This window comes from Melanostigma gelatinosum, assembly GCF_949748355.1.
Source record: "Melanostigma gelatinosum genome assembly, chromosome: 3".
Taxonomy (NCBI): domain Eukaryota; kingdom Metazoa; phylum Chordata; class Actinopteri; order Perciformes; family Zoarcidae; genus Melanostigma; species Melanostigma gelatinosum.
Genome location: NC_136636.1, coordinates 18,957,733 through 18,979,888, shown reverse-complemented (window position 1 = coordinate 18,979,888; position 22,156 = coordinate 18,957,733). Strand labels below are relative to the sequence as shown.

The following is a 22,156-nucleotide window of genomic DNA, read 5'->3' as shown; positions in this document are numbered from 1 at the left end:
CGAGAAACTGCACATTATTTATTTTTTATTGCAAATTTGGGATTACAATGAAGGATAAAATAATTGGTATGGTAAAATACATGTATTGATAAATGATAAAAGCCATGCATATTACTCAATTACAATTTGTATCTGCACTGAGAAAATAACAGTGGATATGTCGGCATTTTACAGTACAAGCCATTACAGTAGAAGTGTGTGTATATATATATATATATATTACAGCGTTATATAAAAATAGTATATCAAGGTAGAACATCTTGTGGTGATTCTTCCACTAATTCCCATATTGGTAGAAAAGGTCAGCTTAGAAAGTATAGCCGGGTCCTACTTGCACATACACACAAGCCATGGGTTATATAAAAGTAAGAAAGATTATGAATTTACTTCTCATACTCACACTGGGCACTTTCAGACTTTTCCTGAGCTCCTAAACTCTCCACAAATTGGGGCAAATAATCTCTGCTGGCCAAATTGCAGCCCTTTACATAGGAGTTACAATTATTGCAAAATGGTGGGAATGGATGACAATGAAACTCACTCGATTAACTTCCTTTCTGTCCAACATACAAATAATCAAATGCTTGCAACTGTACCGCGTAAATGACAAACAATCATCAAAACCACGGTATCATTTGCACTTGGAGCGGTCTGTTCTTCCTTTTCCTGAATACATGCTGTGTCTTTTTATTTGCCGCATTGCTGAAGCAGCCCTTTCTCTCTGTTCCTTGTCTGGACTTTCATCACTTTGCTATTTCTTGCCATTTTGAGCTCTGTGTTCAAAAGAAAAAAAATCTTCTTGCTTATGAAATACATCTTTGGTTTCCATCCTTTCCTGTTTCAGAGGCATTTCATGACCACCAGATTACATCTTTCCCCACCACTGCTTATTCCAATTCATTAGGACCTGTCATCTTTCATTATTTTACTTTCCCCTCATTTCCTGGTGTTGACTAGTCTCTCTATCAGGGCTCTACGTGTCCTCTGTACCTCCTCTCCCAGCCTGTCAATCTCCGATTTCAAGCACTCGTTCTGCTCCGTCAGCTCCTGCACCTTCTTCTCGTTGTCCTGCTCTCGTTCTTTGCGACTCTTTTTGGCCGAGGACGTGTGCTGCGTGGAGGAGGCGAAAGAGGACAAGGCACTGTTGGCCCTCTCGCTGGTGGTCCTCTTGCGTTTTCCCAGGCAGGAGGACGGGTAGGCGGAGGGCGAAGAGACTGGTGAGGAGGGAGAAGAACAATTTTGAGATGGCGACTGGGAGGCTGAGGAGGAGCAGGATGGAGAATCTGGGACACAGGGCAGTTCCTCCTCGCTGGCTGAGGGAGACGCGGGACGGACATCATTAGCTTGGTGGTGTTGATGGTGGTGGTAATAATAGCCGCCGCTGATCACCGCTCCACTCGGATCCACCACTCCCACTCCTCCTTCACTCAGCAACTCGAAAAACTCTGGAGGCAGCAGATCGCTGCCGCCTCCTGTCGAGCCATCTCTCCTGCTCTCAGCCGCCGTCTGGCGCTCTTCCGCTACAGCTGGACTCATGCAGGCGGAGGAGGAGGAGGAGGAGGAGGTGTGATGCAGAGGCTGGGTGTTGTGGATCTCCTCTTTTGTCCTCTGTACACCCTCTCCCCACGTCTGGCCTCCATCCGTCAGCCACGTCAGAGAACAGCTCTCCAGAACATCCAGAAACTCCGGCTCCTTCTACAAACACAAAACACAAATGTCAACATCTTCCAAAACATGTAAAATATCACAGTACAAGTTCCTTTCACATCACTTGGCATATGAATGCGGTTTTGTTTTTTTTCAAAAAAAAAAAAAATTTCAAATAGACCTAAAAAAGAGAAATATTAACCAAAATACTCATCATGGGTGCGATAGCCATTTCATTCGTCGAGCTACTGACCTCGGTGCAGGTGGGGGCACGTGCCAGTTTTGCCCCTCCCGCGTCGGAGCCCAAAATATCCTGCAGGTCCTCATACCACGCCTCCAACTCTGCACCACACAACGTCCCCACGCCAGGGGGGTATGGCGGGGGCAGGTGTAGCCACTCGGCAGTCATCTCGCCAGTCAGTCGCAACACACAGGTACAAGGCCACACGGTTCACACTGGACCTGAGGGGGGAGGGAGGGGCCACACACGCCGTTTGTTTTACTGTTCTGCAACTTGTTACAGTTTATAGGCATGCAGTGATAAGGGATGGCGTTTGTAATTACTGTATAATCATTTACACCATAATAAAGAACTAGACCAAAGTACAGTATATTGCAGAAACTACTTAGTTGTAATATTGAATAGCGGTGACATTGAGTGAAGAATTTGAAGATTTAAAATGTTTAACTAATGCGTTGTACAAAATGAACAAATTGATTAAATCTTGACTTTACAAACATGCAGCACTCAGAATATCAAATGTGAGCGTTTACCTTTCAGAAAGTCTCCGTGAATCAAGTCTGCCAATTTGTTGGCGAGAGCTTGTCCCAACAGGTCTGTAAGAGAAAAGTATTTAAAATCGGTTAGTTTGTAAAAAATATGAAAAATGTTTCCTCTGACCGCTGAAATATGCTGAGATTTCAGAATTAAAGTGATTATTTGCACAAATACAGACCAAGCTTGGTCAGGGAACAAAATGTGCCTTAAAATGTAACAATGGCTGATTTGGAAAATTAATTTAAAAAAAAGAATGATTGAACAAATAAATTGTGAATGATTGTTAAAATGATCGACAAGGATGGAGGAAATAAATTGCATGTCTGTTAATTCGTGTAAACAAAGAGCAAAATGTTGTCTATTGCGCCCCCTGCTTTCTACGGTCCTCAGAACACGCTGGGGTCGATAAACAAGTGGATGAAAACGACCAGTGGATCCCTATTGATCTCTCAGGTCTGACAGTCGGGTCTACGGATTTATTTAAATTCCCTAAAGATGTCCAGAACAAAGATAACGAAGCAAAAACCTAATAATTACTACGTTTAATGTAATTAGAACATTCTAACACAGATGTTGCAGTGATGTGTATTAATAAATTGCAAGTGATAAAGAATCATCTCAAGTTGTTGTCTATTAAACGTTCTGTATTAGCGCAGGCATTACAACTTTGGTTTGGTAAATCGTACCAATTATTTTCTTATGCAATTCTTTTTTTATTCTGAATTGTAATATTTTATTCTTCGGTTGAGTTACATGTCCACTGTAAGCCAAGACAATTACGTCATGGAAATGTGTGTCCAGCAGGAGGAATGGGCGAAACAAAAGGAAGCGTTCAGAGTGTGTTGGAGAAACAAAGACAAACAACATCTCTCCATTCATTATGAAACATTTACTATTAACGGGTCTGTTAAAAGTGGGGGAAACAAATAGAACGTTAGCTGTCAAAAATAAAAGCCGTTCCGTTCCAACAGCCCCACCATTACCGTCACTCGGAGTAACGTTATTTAATTTTAGTAAAATTAAATGACACTTCAAAAAAATAAATGAAAAAGGATAGGATGTTATGGCTGCAACATAACGTTATATGTCACACTCGAGGGTCAAAATCCTTCTAAAAAAACTTCGTAGCTTTAAGTCCGCGTGAGCTTTGACAACTTGTCAGACAGAAGCAGACAACACGTAAATTAACAACTCCATGTAAATTGTGATGGATTAAGACGACTGTTATTCTAAAAAAAGACACCGGGATAGCTGCCAAAAACATGCCTGTTTTATTCCCAGTAACGTTACACCAGCCACCGTAAGTAACGTCAGACGTTACTCCCCCGAAAGACTGGAAAACATCAACTGACGAAAATAAACCTCCACTTACCCTTTTTTTTTTATTCGCTCGTCTTCTCGACTGTCTTGAACTCGAATGTGGATATTTTAGTAAAAATTGGTGATAGCTCATGTTAACCATTGTTCAGTCTTCACGGCTGAATGTGATTTTTCGGAAACTCCCGGTGGTGTTTATATCGAGAGGGAGGCCAACCGAACTATGCACGGGAAGGTAGTTTCACCACAACCTAGCGTGGATGTGGCTGACGGACGTTCTAACGGTCCAATCAGGAGAGCGGAGTTAAGATCTTTTCCTTAACGAAATCCAATAGGGTGACCCCAAATATAGCAAAGAGGCGGGGCCTCGTCTCGTCTCAGCTGCTGGTTCTCTGTATAGTTTGTACGAGCAGCAATTGTGATGCAGTCATAAGACGGCCAGGACGAATTTGGGGCGTATGGGAGTCACATGAAAGGAATGATGCAATGCTTGGCAACCAATTTCTAGCTGGGGATAACACCAGCAGAATCAGAACATGTTTTATTAAACAGTGTTGGCTCTAACTAAAATCTAAAAATATACATGTATGCATGGATATCTAATGTCGAAGAATTGCTTGTTTCCGGAACACAAAAGTTGAATTGATTTTTCTCAAGAATTGTTTTAACGTGGGGAAAAAAATCCATTTAGCGCTTTCTTGTTGTTTTTTAAAATTCATTATATTGTTATTCGCTTGTTTTCACCTGACTTTTGATTACTTCAGTTTTTAGATTTCCGCTGCACACACCCCTTTACTCCATAGTCGACGAGGGAAAAAACAATAACCGGTCCTCCCCCCGAAACGACACTCTTCTACCGGACCAGGTGTGGTTCTGGACCACACACATCTTTTATTTGTCTGGTATGTGTAGTATGCAGCAGACCAGACTTTTAAGTCCACATGTGGTGTCGTATTCTCATTCATTTCATACCGCGCGCTCTACTGCAGCTCCGCGAGATATCAAAACACACGCCCGGCCGATGGAGAGTCTGTGGCGCGATCTGAGCGATGCTGGGTGTGATCCAGCAGCACGCGGTCCCCTTTTAGGTGTCCGGTTATAAATTCAGCTGCTGGTGATGGAATTCAGCATTCATTTTTTATTCGACTTTAGTAATAATGATAAAGCAACTTGTAAAACACGTTTCTGTCTCTGATAGGTGTGTTATCATTCGTATTTTATCAATTATTACTGATGTATTTGGCTCTTTTTACCTGTAAATCACGATAATACAAGGTGGAATCTGACCAGAATAAGGGGCTGACAATACTAAAACAACAATTTTATAGTTAGAATAATCCCCCCCAAAAAAATTTGGGAACCTCAGACAAGCTCGGATATATTGTACAATATTGCACAATTCGCATTTATGGATCAATTCATCTCACAATTACCCATCGAAATAGCTTATGATAGACAACATTGTCAAACAGGATTTCACGATTTATAAGGTTCACACTAGCACTATAGCTTTGTTTCCCTATGCATTTACCAATGAGTACTATTGTGTTTTATAAATGATATTTAAAAGAATCACTGGGTCTCTACTGAAATGTTAGTTTTACTATTTAGTATAGAGTTATAGACTCTTTGTTGTCACATTTACAGACATAAATAGCCAATGAGAGATTATTTTATCAACATAAATTCATTCACGAACGTTATAGTACCACACATACAATGCAACCACTTTATAGAAAGTGATGAAATACCAGATTAAATCCACAAGTTCAACAAGGTCACCGTATCAGACACACCGGAAGCCAGACAGCAAATGTTATCCTGTCATTACAGTGCATGATGAACACTAATAAGGTAAACAGCGAAATCAGCAACAACAACAAAAGTGACAACAAAATAAAAGCACGTTTCATCATGCTCCTGACACTTTCTGCCCTAATCCCAAACTCGGCACACACAAACTGTTCTCCATGCACGGCGCAACGTGCACGGCTCGACATGCACAGCCCCCATAGCAACAGCGCCAAGTAGCGAATAGAAAGCTCAAATGCTGTCTCTAGGACCCGGGTTAAAGCGCTGCAGGAAGCACCGGGAACACGTCACGACTTGAGTGGCTGTTGCTGAGTAGTTCAGCATACTTTCTCTCATACAGCATACCCTCCCTCTCCACTCCCGCCGTCTGTTTATTTAGTCGGTCCCGTCGTCTGTGTTGTATTCATTATGAAAAAAAACCACTGTTTACAACCGCCGGATCGAGTTTGCATCTTTTTATTTTTAGTCTGACGATGGCGGTCCCTGTTTCCGAATTGATTGTCGTTTCAATTGACACCCTTTATAATAAAATGAGAAAAAAAACTAAAACAAAGATGCAGTGAGTTACTGATGAGATCTATTGTTGATCCTCTATGATGTTATTCTCTTATGACACCGAGCTGACAGATTGTAAACAAGCGCTCCTACTGATTACCGGTCATGTGGATCAGCTTTTAGAGGAGATTTAGGTTTTACTGAACGTTGAATTTACATGTTGCTATGGTGTTTCTGTGAAGTTTACTTGCTGTATCTTAATCTCACTAAATATCTTTTGGTCTGCCTTGTCAATATAATTGTTTTTTAATTCATATGTTTTAGCAGACCTACACAATATCTAATTGTCACATATTACAGCATATATTTGTAAAAACGTAAGTCCAGTTATGTCCACATTACTTTTACACAGTGGAAAGTATGATATCCAAATGTATCAATTATAAACACAAAACAAGCTAAACAAACAGAAATTGCTTTGACTAAATAACTACAAAAAAAATGTTTTAAATGTAAACAGAGACATTTTCTTTTTTCCTGCTCTTTGTCATGCTGCCACATTGATTTAGAAGAAAGGCTGGTGTCTGAAATACAACCAGCAATCAATGAGGAAAAAAGAAGAAGAAGACAGAGGTGGTTGTTCATGTTTGGAGTTTTTAACACATTTTGGCTGTTGTTTTCCTTAGTTTTATAGACAGAAAGAGTCTGGGGAATTTCCAGCCACTCTTCTCTCTGTCCTGTGCCGTTGGTCAAGGCTCCACACCCAGTTCCCCCTCACTCACTCACTCACACACACACACACACACACTCACACACACACACACACACACACACACACACACACACACACACACACACACACACACACACACACACACACACACACCAGCTGTCGGAATCCTTCCCCTCTCTGAATTGAGACCAACTGATACAGCTGTTAGCATGTACTAGTGATACAGTAAATCCCCCTTTTCTCTCTCCCAGTCTCATTGTGTGCTTTAACTCTTCTTCTGGGTCACAGACAACCAGCAGACAGACCGTCTCACCTTATCAGACATTCTGGCCTATTGGTGAAAAAAATATAACCCCAAAAAAAAAAGATCTCTGGCTGTGTGTGTGGAATGAAAAGTGAAACTTGAAAGTGGCAGTGATGCATGGGTGAGATTCTAGGGCAATATAAATGGGATATTTTGCCAACAATTATTACTTACAGTGCTTTGTCAGCAATCTTTAGGTCCCCATTGTTATTCATCTCTTTTGCCAATGCCCATCTCAGCCGTGGCCAATAACGCACCTCTCTATTGTCTTGATGATGCTCATTAATCAACTCATTTGCATTTTTATTTCCTCAGAAGGTCCCCCATCTATCATCTCCTGTACAAGTAAGATGTCCAGCATTCACACAAAGCAGACGACGATTCCAGCTTTATTTCTGAGTGTGTCCAAGTCATCCACTCAATCCCATCTTTTCTTGTCCAGATTTAACAGCGAGATGTCACATCCGCTTGTTGAGATTTCTGTGTTTGGATCTTTAGGACGCCTTTGAAGGCAATCTTGTTAGTCCGTTAAAACCCTGTTTACGTCTCACCTCTCTTCACACACACAGTCTTTGTCTCCTCTTTTTCTCATTCGCTACAAGCCTCTCATTCTGCCCCACAACGGTATCCATCCCATTTCACTCTGCTTACCTCCGCCCACTTCTTCTGTCCTCCTCTCTGCTTCTCCACAGACGCCCTACCTGTCCAGACCCATTCAGGGACATTTGACAAACTGATGCAGGGGACCCTTGTGTGCTTTGCTTTCTCTTTTTCGTAGCTTCTTTTTGATTCCTGATGTCAGTTTTGTCTCTCCGTCTACTTATCTTTAGCCTCCATTTCATGTTCAGAAGTGTTATTATTCGTCATTTTACTGCTGTTTGCCAAAATAGAGGAGATACAAGTGTTATTGATGCAATAAAGCTCATTTGAATGTTTGTTAATATTTGATTACATGGCATTGTAATCAATACATGTATAAGAATGTGCTTTTTATACATATCTAGACTGGAACCGGTGCCCTGACTTCTTCATTTTTTGGCTCAGACATACGTGTCAAAGATGAGACAAAAGAAAAAAGACAAAAACCACAAGCTCAAGCAAAAGACTGTAGGGCATTAAACTGTAAAAGCCTGTCTGAACAGGTGGGTACACTGGTAGCGAGGCACACACTCCAGGCATCCTTTTCTTCCTCTCCACTTAGATTTCCCCCATATCAGCACCAGAAACAGATTTGTGAGCAATTGGTGCTCCCCACAGCCCCCTCCTCTGTGTTCAGCTGCTCTGTGCTGCCTGAGGACTTCACTATTTACTTTGTCCGGTGGAGGAAAGGGTGGTGTGGGCTGCTGACATATAGCTGATGATAGCAATGTGGCTGTTACAGTGAAGAATGACTGGAGATTAAACTAAGAGTTTTTGTTTTTCGTCTGTTTTTCAGTGCATTCATCCGCGGTACGTTTATGCTTGTTCATATTCAGGGCCACCTGGAGAGCCGTGGTGTAAAGTGTAATTGTAATCCTCGTTAACAGCGTTTTGGGCTGACCTGGTAATCTTCACTCTGTTATAGTGTATAAATGAGTCTTAACAGTCGGGCCTGGGCTGACCAGATCTTACACCCAAAATAGAAGGACAAATGCAGTATAACATGATACACGGTACACGGTATGTCTCTGTGCTCATCTGGGGCATTCCCTTCTAAGTCGGAGCTCTGGATCTTGTTCCCTGCGAGTCACACTTGATATGTCCTGTCCAAGCAGCCCCGTGTTGACCCCGACCGTTAGGGAAACGGGAAGCTGCTCAGCAGTTAATCGTTTTCTGAAATAGAAGAAAGATGCAATACAGGCAGTGCTATGCAGCTATATGACAGTCAGCTAAGGAGGAATCCACAGGACCTATAGCACAGGATTTTATACCATGAAAGTGACCTCCATTGGCAACTCGGTAAACTTGTGGCGGCCTGCAGCAGCAGCTACTTAATAACTCACATGACTCATCAGAAACACCTGATCCTTGCCCTGCTATACGTTACCTGTCTGTGCCTTTGTCACTAATACCGTCGTCACCTGACATCAAGCTTTTGGTAAAGCTGCTAATGCCAGATGGATGTGAGGTTGACCTCAGAGAAAATCACTGAGTGCCTTGTGTGTTAATTGACTGTGTAAACGACAAACTGACACATTTAAAGCCACTAATTCGATAACACTGTAGGCTTGATCATTGCTGGCACACTTCATGGTTGGCGCCTTAAAGCTCTTCATCATCTCAAGTTTTCAGTTACTTTTGAATGTAGTTTTTCCAATATAGCCACGATTGTATAAACTAAAATGACATCCATCTATCTACTTTAAATACAGCTGGTCAAGAATGTCAAGTTACCCTCCTGTTAGGGATTACCAGAGCAAACACAAACTGGGTTGTTAGTTATTTAACATTTAGGAGTGTAACAATGTATTTCTACAGGGACAGAAACATGTGACAGTATGGCAGAATAATTCACTCTCATGGAGTGTATGTGGTTGCATCTTTGAAAGCTGAAGAACAGTGAACAATGTGTTTGACCTGTTTTTAATAGATGCTCTGCTGCCACCCAGTGTCACACACGGGCAGAACAATTCCATACAATTAAGAAACCACAAATGGGAATTTAGTTTAAGGATTTTAATACCATCAGATTAGAATTAAATTAAGAAGGCAAATATTCAAATTTGTCACTCTATAAAATGTGCTGTACATGACTGATGGCTATATTTTGCAATAGGAACAGCTGATGCCTCGACCAGCCACTTGTTTTGTGCCTCGTTCAACGTCAGTATGCAACCTTGCATCATCCACAACATTCATGAGATAAGTGTTCAGGCATCAGGCAAGACGTGTCCACACGCTCCACAATCACCTTTTTATTTCTATTTTCCATTCAACCAAATCAGTATGAAGTGGGCACCTATTTCATCCATTAAGTGGTCATTAAAAAAGCGATCATCTTATAAAATAAGTTGTCAAGCTCATCGCACTTTTTTATTGATCCGTTTCCATGACAACAGATGTACAATACCGCTGACTTGTAGGCAATGACAAAGCAGATTCAAAGTTTGTCTGTGATGTCTGGTCTCAGTCATAATAATATAGTTACAAGTGCCTGATCGTGAAGAAACAAAAAGGTACACTGGCATATTTACAAGCTTTCCTTCCGTGACTCAGCCCCGACACTCGCACGAGCGTGCTGCCGCTACAACACTAGAAGACAATAGAGCTGGATTTTATTTTGTCTTTTTTTTTACACAGTTGACATCTTTAATGTGCGATACATCAAGCCAACATTATTGTGATCCATTTCATTTGACCAGAGTATACAGTACAAAGTTCGAAAGGAATGGAGGAATTTATTATGTTTAATACTAATAATAAAAACAATCCAGTCTAAAACTCAATAAGCTGCACAGGGGACTGCAATCAGTGGCATGTATGGAGTGGACACGTGTGTTCAGTTGATATCAATTCGATGCAAGAGAAAGGAAGAGGAAATGAGGGTAGACAAGAACATTTAGTCTCCTTTTGTTTTGTTTTTCCATTTTTCTAACATTCCACTTAGTGAAAAAAGGCAAACAAGAGCGAGAGAGAGCGAGAAAGAGAGAGATGGCCAGAAAGGACAGAGTTAAACCCCAAATCCCTCATCTGTGACCTCGAGCCAGCTCACATTAGTCCATGTTCTACACTCTTCTCCTGGACCGCTCCAAAGTCTGCCACCGTTTACTTTGAGAGCTTCTTCATCCTCTGATCTAGTGACGCAAAGTTCTCTTCTACAGCCACCAGATTTTCCTTCATTGTCACTTGGACCTTTGGGAGAAGGGGGGGGGGGGCAGCATGTTAGGTAACAGGTGAAACAAACAACAAGCATAATGTAAATCAAAGGATCTCACAGAAGGGAGAACCTGGTTAGACATGCAGGAAGATCAAACATTCACCGGTTCCAGATTCTCAAATGGGAAAATATGTTCATTATGAATTGAATATAGTTGGTTGGACAAAACAAGACACTTGAAGACTAAATCCCGACTGGTTACTTAAATATTATAGCTGGAACAAATAGTCAGTGTGTTGATGACTTTGTACTATTAGTTTGACAAAACCAGCCGATTGAGCTCTCAGTGAAAGTGACATCGTGAACATTTTATGGACTCAATGATTGAACAAAGTAATCAACAATAAAATAATCATTAGTTGACACCATATTAATTATATTTACACAGCTGTCATGCATGTGTAAGGTTAGGTTCACAGGGAGTTAAAAACATAATTACTGAAACTGTTATTGGAAGCCATCATTGTGAGGCTGCAGACGACCTTTCTGTGATGTATGCATGTCATTGTTAAGATTTAACAACCTTCTAAAAGCCAAAGGACACCTCACACCTCAGAACACAACGCAGGTCTATCAAGAGTAAGTTGAAACATTTTCTGACTCCAGATGTTTCTGTAGACTGAGAGGTAAGACCACGTTTTTACCTCACAAGATGCAGTTTAGTCGTTTGACTTCAGAAAGAGATTCGTATGAAATCGTTTTGCGCCCCACCATTGAGACGGGCCTCGTTAACGTCTCTTTGGTCGGAGTAAATTGATTTATGTTTCCCGATTGTTCAATGGATCTTGAACTCCCTACCTGTGTTAGCAGAGTGTTGTTGTCTTTCAGAGAGTTGTTGATCATCTGCTGAGTGGTGTCCAGGTGGGTCAACAGCTGGCCAAACTGCATGGCTACGAGACGCCGGTGAGGTTGGATCAAGTGAAATGGAGAGAAAAAAAAGAAAAAGAAGCAGTTAGACGGAGTATTAGTTCACTCATTTACAAAAATTGTGGTTAAAAAAAAGTTGCTTAATTAAAAATGCAATGTTGTCTTTGCTCTTAACTAAAGTGAAGGGGAGTAAAGACAAATGTGAAACTGATGAAAGACTTGAAAGATGAAAATGTATTTCCTTTGACTTCATTGGTAAAGAAAGATCAGGAGAGCGTGCAGCTAAACCTCATTGGCTGCAGACTGTGACAGATTGTGGCAAAGTGATTCCGGCTGATAAATGACCTCTTTCAGCGCCCACGAATGAATCATCAATATAATCTATTAATGCCAAGGTTCTGCTTTCATGTGCTAAATAACAAAAAGATGATAATGTGATAGATATACAATATCATGCATCTCTTTCTCCCCGAGGGGGTGTTTAACAGTGTTGCTAGATTTAGTCTAATTCTATTACCATCTTGACTCCCTCTCAGTGACTTTTCTCCCCTTTGTTATAATAGAAAGACATGGTTTAGGCTAATTCCATTATCCGTTTGAATCCCATTTTCGCTTAGTTTTCTTCTTTTGTCTCGCACTCCAGACGTCCCCCCCCATTGCAAATGCAAATCTTTCCGGCCGCATATTACTTCCCAGCCCAGACGTGCTTGAAACGTGATGCGGGTTCCCACCCTGTTATGTTCTGTAGCTACATCCTACACACACCCTCCCACTAACCTACATACATCCTCTCCTTGAACTCCCGTGGGTGTCATTTCAAGGTTCTCTTCCTCTCACATTAAAGAGCAGAACATAAATTATAAAAGTTTTCATCGTTAGGATCCTTACTGGGGTGAAATCCGCCCCTTGAGCAATAATATTATAATAATTGCAATATGTACCAATTACTCCACGGCACTACATTCATATGTTATTGCGTGAAGTGAAAACAGATAATATTGGCTCGTGGCTGAGAGAGTCATGAGAGGACGCGCAGCAGAGCAAGCGTTGGTCGACCACCTTGTTCCCGTGCGTTACCTTGTTCATGCAGCTCCTTCACAGCGACGAGCCTTTGCACCACCTGAGGCACAGAGGTGGACATGGCATCCCACTTCTGCACCACGTCATAAAGCTGCGACACCTGGCGGGTAAAAACACACACAAGCGCATTTAATACCAAGATAAACCCCGCCAGCTACAATAACATGTTTGATTTAATCTTAGTTTCATGATGCAATATGTATTGTACTGTAAATGAAACCTGCATTTATTATAATAAGCAGAATTACCTTCATTAAAACTCGACTTTTTATGGCTGAAGACTAGTGTTTTTAGGGGTCCCATGACGTTATCAGACATGATCTCACATCAAAGCTTTTATAGTTTTTAAATTCCTCTTTTTACTAGTAATGAAGCCATGCACACTGTTTACTAGATCACAATCACAGTGCACTACAGTGTCTCAAAGAATCAAACATTGACAAAGATTGTCAAATAACCCAATGTATCAAGACTTTGGCATTCCTCATAATAATATCTTAACATGCCCTGCCCTTTCATGTGTACAGCACGTTAAAACAGTCGATGCCAAAGCGGCACGATATCGTTGCCTGGAAGTCATGCAGATCTCACAGCAGAGTCCAACATGAAACCCTTAAATTAAACCTGCTGATAAAACGTTGGTTTGGCTCTGACTGCTTCCAGGCTGAGCCAGCTGTTTGTTAAAAGACAGCAGGACACTCACAGTTACCATGTGGTGCTACTCTTCAGTCTGGCTGCCGGGCTTTGTCAAGCGCTAGCAAACGTTTTCCAACTGAATATCTTGTCACTAAGACTGAACCAGCAAGATTATTACTATTTTATACGACTTGCTGATAAAAAGCTCAACTCTTCGTAACTTTGTGTGAAAGCATCAGAGATAATTACTGCACTTAGCTGGCGCTGCTGGATGTGCAGGGATTACAGACCTTGTTCTGTGTCTCGGCGTCCTCAATCGCTGCCTTGTGTTTGGCGATCTCATTCATCTTCCCGAGGACGCTCTAAATGGGAGAGAGAGAGAGAGAGAAAAAATTGTAATTTATTCTTTTTGTGTACCATTTTAGAGGCATTCAGATACATTACAGACAAACAGACGAGCATAGATTAGACTCATGGCAATGCTGGGGAAGATTGACAGGTGGGCAACACAACGTATTTACAAAAGTTACAAATACATTTTCAAGTATTTATCAGTATTTCAACCCCAGAGCAAAAGCACTGCTCACTCTCTCTCCCGGAGTGCGTGAGGCTGATTGAAAAACAATTACAGTGGGGTCATAGCTGAAGTAAAAACACTTTAACCCCAAAACTTTACTTTTGATGATTTTTAGCGGGCAAGCTGCAGTAGATATCAATACATACAAGAGTCAGGGGAAGGGCTGATTGGTTACCTGCAGTCTGGCCTCCACTTGATCCAGAGTAGCTGAGTCCAGTGCGCTGACCCTCGCCTGCAGGAGCTCTATGGTAGCCTGATTCAAACAAACACACAAAATATATACAAGCATGAACGTAAGTGTTCTTGCTCTCACTACTGGCACAGCAACAATAAACAAACTTGGGAGGAACTGATGTCATTCATCTTTGAAGTATGGCCCAGTTCTCTGGCTGCACATCAGATACACAGACTCCACTCGGTGCATTCCCGAAAAAAAGTTGTGGACTTCTTACCATCAAACTGGCTCCTTGCACGCCAGAACTCAGAGGTCCCTGCAACAGAAACACAAAGAGGCACAATGAAATATAAGAAGCAATGAAGCCATCATTTACATAAATCAAGTGTAAGATTTTATTCAGCTTCAGTGAGCGGATGGTTACACGGCAACAGGAGCATGAAAAACCTACCGGTGTGGGAGTGAAAGAAAGAGAGAAGCATTAGAGAGGAAGTGTGTGTGAGAGTCGGTGTGTACCTGCTTGTCTGATCCTGAGCCAACAGCCATCTCCAGCTCAGCTAGACGCTTCTCCAGTTCCGCCATCTACAGGGACCGAACAAGGCAACACAAGGCTGGCAGTGACAACAGCATCCCATAAGACACACACACAGACAAACACCCACGCACAGGCAGGAAGCCTTTTGTCCCGTTTATTTACCATTAAATATTCTGACATTCCTCTCACGAGAATGAAAACAAAAAGGCAGATCAACATTTGCTCATTTCACGAGTGCGTTGGTCTCCCCAGACACTTTGCTCTGCTTCCCCTCCACCTCCCTTTACCTTGGCAGATTCATTGAACTTCTCCTGCTCCGGTCTGCTGTGCAGCTCGTAGAGCACCACTCCATCTGGGCCCTTAGCCGATGCCGTCGGCTTGCCCTCTCCCGCACCGCTGCCACGGTTGCCCTTGGCCACTTCCAGCTGGGTGAGCAGACGCCTGGGGGAAGGAAGGAAAGAAGGAGACACAAAAGGATTAAATCTTCAATATTGTTATCAGCTCCATGTGTTGCTTTTCAAGCTCTGTTGTAAACTGCAAGGTCAAGGTGAGCTTGGATCGTTTTAGAGACGTTTTTCATCACTTTTTATTCCCCTTCTGCCTCGTGTCACAGTCTCTTTCCCTCTCTGTCTTCACTACAAAGATGCAGTCTTAAATCTCGCAACTGTAGGTTTTCATTCACTCTCTGGCCTTGGTGGTAATCTCTCTCCTTCAGTTTTTATTAGCCTTCCTCAATCATCCGTCCATCGGTTCTTGTGCTCCCCAGGTAGTGCTACGCTGAGCTCAGGGGGGGGGGGGGGGGGGGTTGTGTGGGCGATTGATACCAGCTGCTCTGCCTTGCCTTGTTACTCTCTTACATCTGGGTTACAGTGCGCTCATTGGAATTAATTCCCCTGCTCCTCCCTCCCACCATCTATCGTTGACACTCCCTCTATATCTTCAAGCTACCTTTGTTCTTATCCCTCTTTCCAGCCATTCCCTGCCTACTGCCTCATCACTCTGCAAGGGTCTGGTTAGCATCAGGTTCCAGATGTTTTGTCCTCGTGCTTTATTGCCTCGTCACCCAGCTCACCTGGCCAGTGCTCCGTCTGGGTCGGCCAGATTGATGTGCGCATGAGGTCCCAGCAGCGAGTCGAGGTGGGCAGAGACCAGCTGCTGCTTGAGCTGGGCGGCGTGCTGGGCGAGGACCACCAGGGTCAGGCGCTCCTCTGCGTTGGTTTCCTGAGTGGCAGACTGGAAGCAGAGGAGCACCGCCGTCATGGAGTGACTGAGTTCTACACGGCAGTGACAGGTCAAGCACCAACGCAGAGGTATTCAAATTTAAAAAAAAGGAAAAACTTACTGGATATGTAAACATTCATGCTTTGCACTTGGCATGCAAATTGAATTTGTTCCGATATTATATTTCAGTAAAACAGAATTACAGATATTGGATTAGCTACTGTAGCTTCCTGTTTAGACTTGTTTTGTTTGAAATGAATCATGTCAAATTTAAGTTTATTTGGAAAGCTTGAGCTTTACTTTGCTGGAGTCATGTTTCCTGAATATCTACAACAAGTGGAAAATGATTTTGACCCGTATTCAAAAACACAATTAAAAGAATAATAACTGGTGTGATCCCTGCATGCTAATTCAGCACACTATCACATTATTCTCCATAACTATGCTCTATATAAGTACATTACAGTATTACAGTATGTTCTCACCTATGCAATGCAGCAGAGGACTTCTCCATTCAATACAGTCACCATGATGAATGGCCACACTTTTAATTTGGAGTGAGGCCATGACTCCACGGAGGTCTTTCACAAGTTTAAATTTAGAGACTGAAACAGAGAAGCAGGCTGCTCGTTCTGCCAGCATGACCTGCATGAGCTAAAACTCACGGATTCTGTCACAACAACTGCCAACTCAGGTTGAATTTGGTGCTGGGCCTCATGGAGCAGCAGACTCTACTCTGCGAATATCCAAAGGGAGGCGTGCTCGAGCTCATGTGTGCATCTCGCTGGCAGCTCACCTGGATGGCGTCCACCTCCTGAGTGAGTTCCTGGATCTCGTTCACCAAGCGCTGGTACTTCTGCTGGGGCGTCTCCTTCACTCCACAGCCCTCTCCGAGCTGAGCAGAGATGAGAGGGCATAGTGAGCACTACACAACAGCAAAGTGAGTGTAATACAGAGAGAGCACGCTCTTGACTTTATCAAGTGGCAATAGAAAAATCCTCATGGTGTTGTTACCCTGACGTGGAACATGTTTTAAAAAGAATAAAAAGTGAAGTGATTCATTGGTGCTGACTAGAAGGTACTCACGATCTCAAACTCTCCTGACTCGTAGCCCACTCTCTGGCTTCTACTGATTCTGTCTGAGAAGTCTGTGAAAAGGAGACAAACAGCTCGTTAGAAATCAAACAGAAATACAACGGACAGAGAAAGTAGACTGGTTGTCAGTACCAAGCCCAGCATGAAGATTTGGGGATTACAATCGACAAAAGAATGGACCCGTTTAGTGACCGCTGTAACAGAAGAGCAACGCTGTGAAGCAACAGCAGCCGTCAACTACGTCTGCCAGTCTTGTATTCGGCAATGTTGTTATTAAATGTTGTATATCTTGTATTATTGGTAATTGATATTTCTCTATCCATTAGGGGTACATTTTGTATTTTGTAAAAGCTATTCTAAAAAAAAAGATTACAATAATTTATAGTTATTACTGGTCACAGAATGTACTGAGGACACCAGATACAATAACAGAAAAAAAGCAACCAGTTGCCAGTTCATTATGTACACTTAAGTAAAACGAATGCAGTTTATTGCAACAGTCTTGCAATGAAGCCTAACTTCGGTTAGATTGTAATCATTTGTAATTTCTAAGAAGAGATGGTGTTGATTTAAATGTCCGGTCGTTTTGGAGACTGCAGTTTGTGGAGCTAATGAACTGTATTGCATTCAACAGAGAGGTGTTTCCATTATTTTGTCCACCCCATTAATACCAATGAGGGCAGGTTAAATAACAGAAACACCTCTGTATAAATGAATAGTTCCTGAACAGTCATATTTGTAATGTATTTATTTACTAAAGGTGATGTTACCTTTCTGTTCCACCTCATAAAGTGACTTCAGTTAATAGTGACGAGAGATTAATAATCCTGTGAACTGACCGAGCCCCTTGGTGTTGACATGCTTGTCTTTGAACTTGTCAAAGGCTGCGTTGGGGTTGACCACAATCCTCTCCACGCTGTCACTGCAGAGCTCCTCCTGTTATTGAAATAAAGTCAGATGAACATTAACAAAATATAAAAAATGGAATGTTGTATTATACATACAACAAAGACTTAAAAATGAGCCTTGGCTTATTGAGCCAGTAAGCCAGAAGCCCATGGTAGACTTGAAATATGTTATACGTTTGATCATTGCCCCGAAATATGATTTAAAAGAAAATGAATTATGAGGTTAAGTCAACGAGTGTATTATGACTTACAAAGGTTACACACCCACAGAAAATAAAAGCCACTGTAGCAATGACTCACGGGAATCTGCAACAGCTTTACAGCCAAACTTTGGGGCTGTCCAGAGCCAGATTATTACAACATAATGTGGAGGAGCAGCAGGCAAGGAATCACAGTATTATGTGTCACAGCCATAGTTTATCCTTGGCCTGACTGCAGACTCTTAAGACGTTCTTTAAAAAGGCTTCATTCTGTAATAAAATGGGTTATCCATGTCGTATAAGTCTACTGTGGTAAAAATCCATGTTACGTGAATGAAGAGTTGGAAGCCACTAACGCTTTCTTTTCTAAATGACAGTTTGATTAGTGATTCTGGGAAGAACAAAAAAAAAACATGCATCATTTGATCAGAACTTCCTTGTGATCAATTATGATGAACTAGAGGCTACGGTAGGATTAAAACAGACAGATAGATGACATGAGTCCGGGCTCACATACAGAAAGCAGCACCACAAAACACACAAAACACGAGACAGTTAAGCAGATGAAGGGAGGAAGAGGAGGAAGGGTGAGGAGGAGAGTTAGTCAGGCTCTTACCAGCTCCTTGGGTTTCCAAAGAGAGTTAGAGAAAGTAACGGAAGAGCAGAGGGAGAGAAAAAAAAGTTGGGGGGGAGAGAGAGAGAGACACAACACAGATTAATGTGGTTATCACATGCCATGCACACAACAGGAACAGTTGGCCAGGGTCGGGGACAGATAAGAAAGAAAGCAGTGTTCTGAGAGTTGCTGCTAAAAACCCTGCAGACACACGGTTCAGACCGCTCATCATGTCTTTCTTTCTCTCTTCCCCGATTTCAGGGTAAGATGGTCCGAAAACACCAACAAGTTACGTTCTCCGTTGATACCATACTGCACTTTATAATGCAAAGCCAGCATATGCTCTCATGGAGGGTATTGTAGGTCTCAAAACATTATGCTATGGATGGTGTTTTAAAAAACCAATCCATGAGGCAGAATGACGGGTCAAGAAACTTAAAAGGCCTATCCAAAGCTGTTAATGAACTATATGAGAGGTAAGGGCCCTATACACCGGGTGATTTTGGTCTGTCCCAGACAAACAGAATGATATCATTGGTCATCAATCCGAGACGGAGGTCTGAGAGCGCTTCGAGAAACACCCATCCATGGCAGACTTAGGGCATTGGTGACCAAGGAAGTCTGTGTCAAAGGTCTGGCAGGATCAGAAATTTGGGCCCAAATTCATGAGGTCAGTGTTACAAAATAAGGTCAATGGACACTAATATGAAACTATGTAGAATACACTGGTCAACACAATACACTTGATTAAAGTAATAGGCATAAACCAAACATACTGTTTGTGGAACTCTGGCAAAGAAGAAAACATTGAAGTGACGGCACCACGGCCAAAGTTTAATTAGTTAAGTTAATGCATGTTTCTGATTGCATTTATCAATTATGCTAGGATACACCAGGGATTTGGCCAACAGTCTGACATGTCTCAAATTTGAAAACTTACAGTAATTTATAGCCATGTTATTAAAGCCTGACATGCAATGAACCTTCAAGGAGTTATTGCAGCCTATAGGGGCCTTTGAAACATCCAGTTAGTCAAAATAGTGTTGTTAGGCAGGAAGCAACTGTTAGAACATGATGATAGGTTAAAAAAGGAAATATCTAAAACAAATTAACACTTCTCTAATGTACGTGTTGCAGTGCTGAAGACCAATCAAAATCATTTAAGAGTTCTACCTGAGCAACACAAATAGGAGGAAAATAATCAATTTCTTGCACTTCAAAATAATCAGAAATTGATGAATTACAGGGCACAAAGAGGGTCACTCCATCGATCCATTTCATCCAAATCAGTTAGAGGTAAGAAAAGTGGATATGAGATTAAAAAATACATGCATAAAAAGCATGGCATTGAGCTCAATAAGAGTAAAATGGATCCAGTCTTACTTGTACAAACTAAGGTCCCAGGAGGGTTTGGGCAGAGTCAAAACAAGGGCAAGGGTAAGGGAAGAACGAATGTGGACACATGGAAGGGAAAATGCCAATTAGGATTCACTCAGCTGGTCAGTAAACCCTCCAGCACAGCAATACACGTTTGAAACCACTAACTCTGCTTAGTGTTACAGTTGGTGGGCATCTTCATGACATCGTTATAAACATCCACAGTAGATTTTGTTCCCTGACATTTTAAAAGATAATGGTGCTTGCGTGGGACTTTAATTATCTATTCTCTACCTGTCCCTTCTCTCTATGAATAAATCAGAAGATATACCAATATGTAGATTATAATATATGGATGATTAAGTTAGTAACCTGAAAAGGACGTCGTGACATTTTGTTTGAAATACAAACAAAATGTACATATCTTGTTTTATGGATCACAAAATTATAATACAAGTATTTATGAAGGGGTCATAGATTACATATTTTTTTCTATTTTACCTTACAGTTGGTACGGACAGCACAAATGCAGTGACACAGTTTACTTTACTGCTGAGGGACAATCAGTGCTTTGCAGTGAAGGTAATCCAAGTTATTTTGTAGTTAGGTGTTTAATCATGGCAGGGGTGGTAACGCGCACGTACCGCCGTAAGGAAATGCATTCTCCGTTATAACAAAGTGTAAACCCTCATTTGTCAACGTTAGTTTGGTAACAAATGTGCAGCGAATCAAATAGCCCACAAACGGACACATCCAGTCAATACAAAACGTCCACTTACCGACTCAAACTGAGCCTGGTCATCTTCTGGGAGGTCACCGGTCTCGTACACATCCGGCTCGTTAAAGGCCTAATAAAACAATCAGGTAAACAACACATCAAACTATCAGATTTATCAGGTTTATTGTCATTCGTCTGGCCAACGCCCCAGCCCATTCAACAACACGTATTAGCTCGCCGTTGCTACTTTGTAGCTTGTATCACAAGACACAATATTAACAGAAATGTTTGCCACGAAGAATCTACCAGTTTTAACACTAGTTGTTTGGTAGTTGCAAACAATAAGCAGACGACACAGTAAACATGTTAGCTTAGCTGCTAGCTGTCACATCTTGGTGCTAGCATTGCCTTGTAGCATTCTAGCTAACCTGTCTGATAACATTAGCCACTTACAATTCCGGGCAAGTTTGCGTATTTGGGATCCGCCATTTTCAGCGAGGAGCAACGACGAGACCAATAAACCACGATAGAATATATTAGCAGTTCTTTAAACGTGTAAATTATCGATGAACCAAATCAAATTGTATCACAAGCTAACGGTAGATGAGCCAGCAGTCTCTCAGCCGGCGGAGGCTTCCAGACTGATGTGGTCACTACGCTAGCTTGATTTGACAGCGTGTACGTTGGGTTTCATGGAGGAGCAGGCGGACGGGCGGTGAAGTGTTAGTTAGCTACACGGACGGGGAAGAGACCAACGGCGTACCAAAACCAACAAATCAAGCGCTCCCGAGGAAGTGGAGCGTCTTTACGCATGCGCCCAGTTTGACAAATATAATGCAAGGTCCCTTTTCTGTCGTTTAGCATCGCTTTTTTCACATTTGCTGTCGCACTCACACACTACTTAACAACTCATTCGCTTCAACAACAAAATAATTCTGTCTTTTTTTCTAAAATTGTTTGGTTGAATTGCAGAAGAGTCGTCACACGGTGGCGCTAAAGGTACGACCAGACAACTCAATCAACGGGCCAAAGACAGTCGACTAAGAGGATGATTCACTCTGTCGGAAAGAATGCTGCTGCTTATCTAACGTATTGTTAGGCTATTCCAGATAATGCAGTAAATAGCCATATAAAGTATGATATGTCTTGTTTAAATGAACTAATCATGTATTCTGCAACGTTTTTCAATGTTTTACCTGATTTTTTATT

General features: G+C 41.9%; 2 protein-coding genes across 2 annotated transcripts; both read right to left on the bottom strand.

The window, feature by feature from the left end:
* Positions 1-29: 29 nt before the first annotated feature.
* On the bottom strand, positions 30-3,939 carry ddit3 (DNA-damage-inducible transcript 3). Its single transcript, XM_079265536.1, has 4 exons — positions 3,798-3,939; positions 2,422-2,484; positions 1,901-2,109; positions 30-1,695 (listed from the first exon to the last, which is right to left on the bottom strand). The coding sequence occupies exons 3-4, from the start codon at positions 2,054-2,056 to the stop codon at positions 937-939; spliced, it is 915 nt and encodes a 304-aa protein (XP_079121662.1). The 5' UTR covers positions 2,057-2,109; positions 2,422-2,484; positions 3,798-3,939; the 3' UTR covers positions 30-936.
* A 5,787-nt stretch (positions 3,940-9,726) lies between these two features.
* dctn2 (dynactin 2 (p50)) lies at positions 9,727-21,585 on the bottom strand. Its single transcript, XM_079266339.1, has 14 exons — positions 21,401-21,585; positions 21,009-21,077; positions 17,968-18,064; positions 17,120-17,181; positions 16,830-16,928; positions 15,885-16,045; positions 15,100-15,253; positions 14,794-14,859; positions 14,555-14,593; positions 14,278-14,355; positions 13,816-13,887; positions 12,887-12,989; positions 11,741-11,832; positions 9,727-10,917 (listed from the first exon to the last, which is right to left on the bottom strand). The coding sequence occupies exons 1-14, from the start codon at positions 21,434-21,436 to the stop codon at positions 10,831-10,833; spliced, it is 1,215 nt and encodes a 404-aa protein (XP_079122465.1). The 5' UTR covers positions 21,437-21,585; the 3' UTR covers positions 9,727-10,830.
* Positions 21,586-22,156: the final 571 nt, after the last annotated feature.

Coding starts and splice junctions, on each gene's coding strand:
- ddit3 (XM_079265536.1), bottom strand. CDS start 2,056: ATGACTGCCGAGTGGCTACACCTGCCCCCGCCATACCCCCCTGGCGTG. Junction 1,696..1,900: donor GTGCCCCCACCTGCACCGAG/GTCAGTAGCTCG, acceptor TTGTGTTTGTAG/AAGGAGCCGGAGTTTCTGGA.
- dctn2 (XM_079266339.1), bottom strand. CDS start 21,436: ATGGCGGATCCCAAATACGCAAACTTGCCCGGAATT. Junction 14,860..15,099: donor AGTTCAATGAATCTGCCAAG/GTAAAGGGAGGT, acceptor CGGTCCCTGTAG/ATGGCGGAACTGGAGAAGCG. Junction 12,990..13,815: donor ACGCCGAGACACAGAACAAG/GTCTGTAATCCC, acceptor TTTACCCGCCAG/GTGTCGCAGCTTTATGACGT.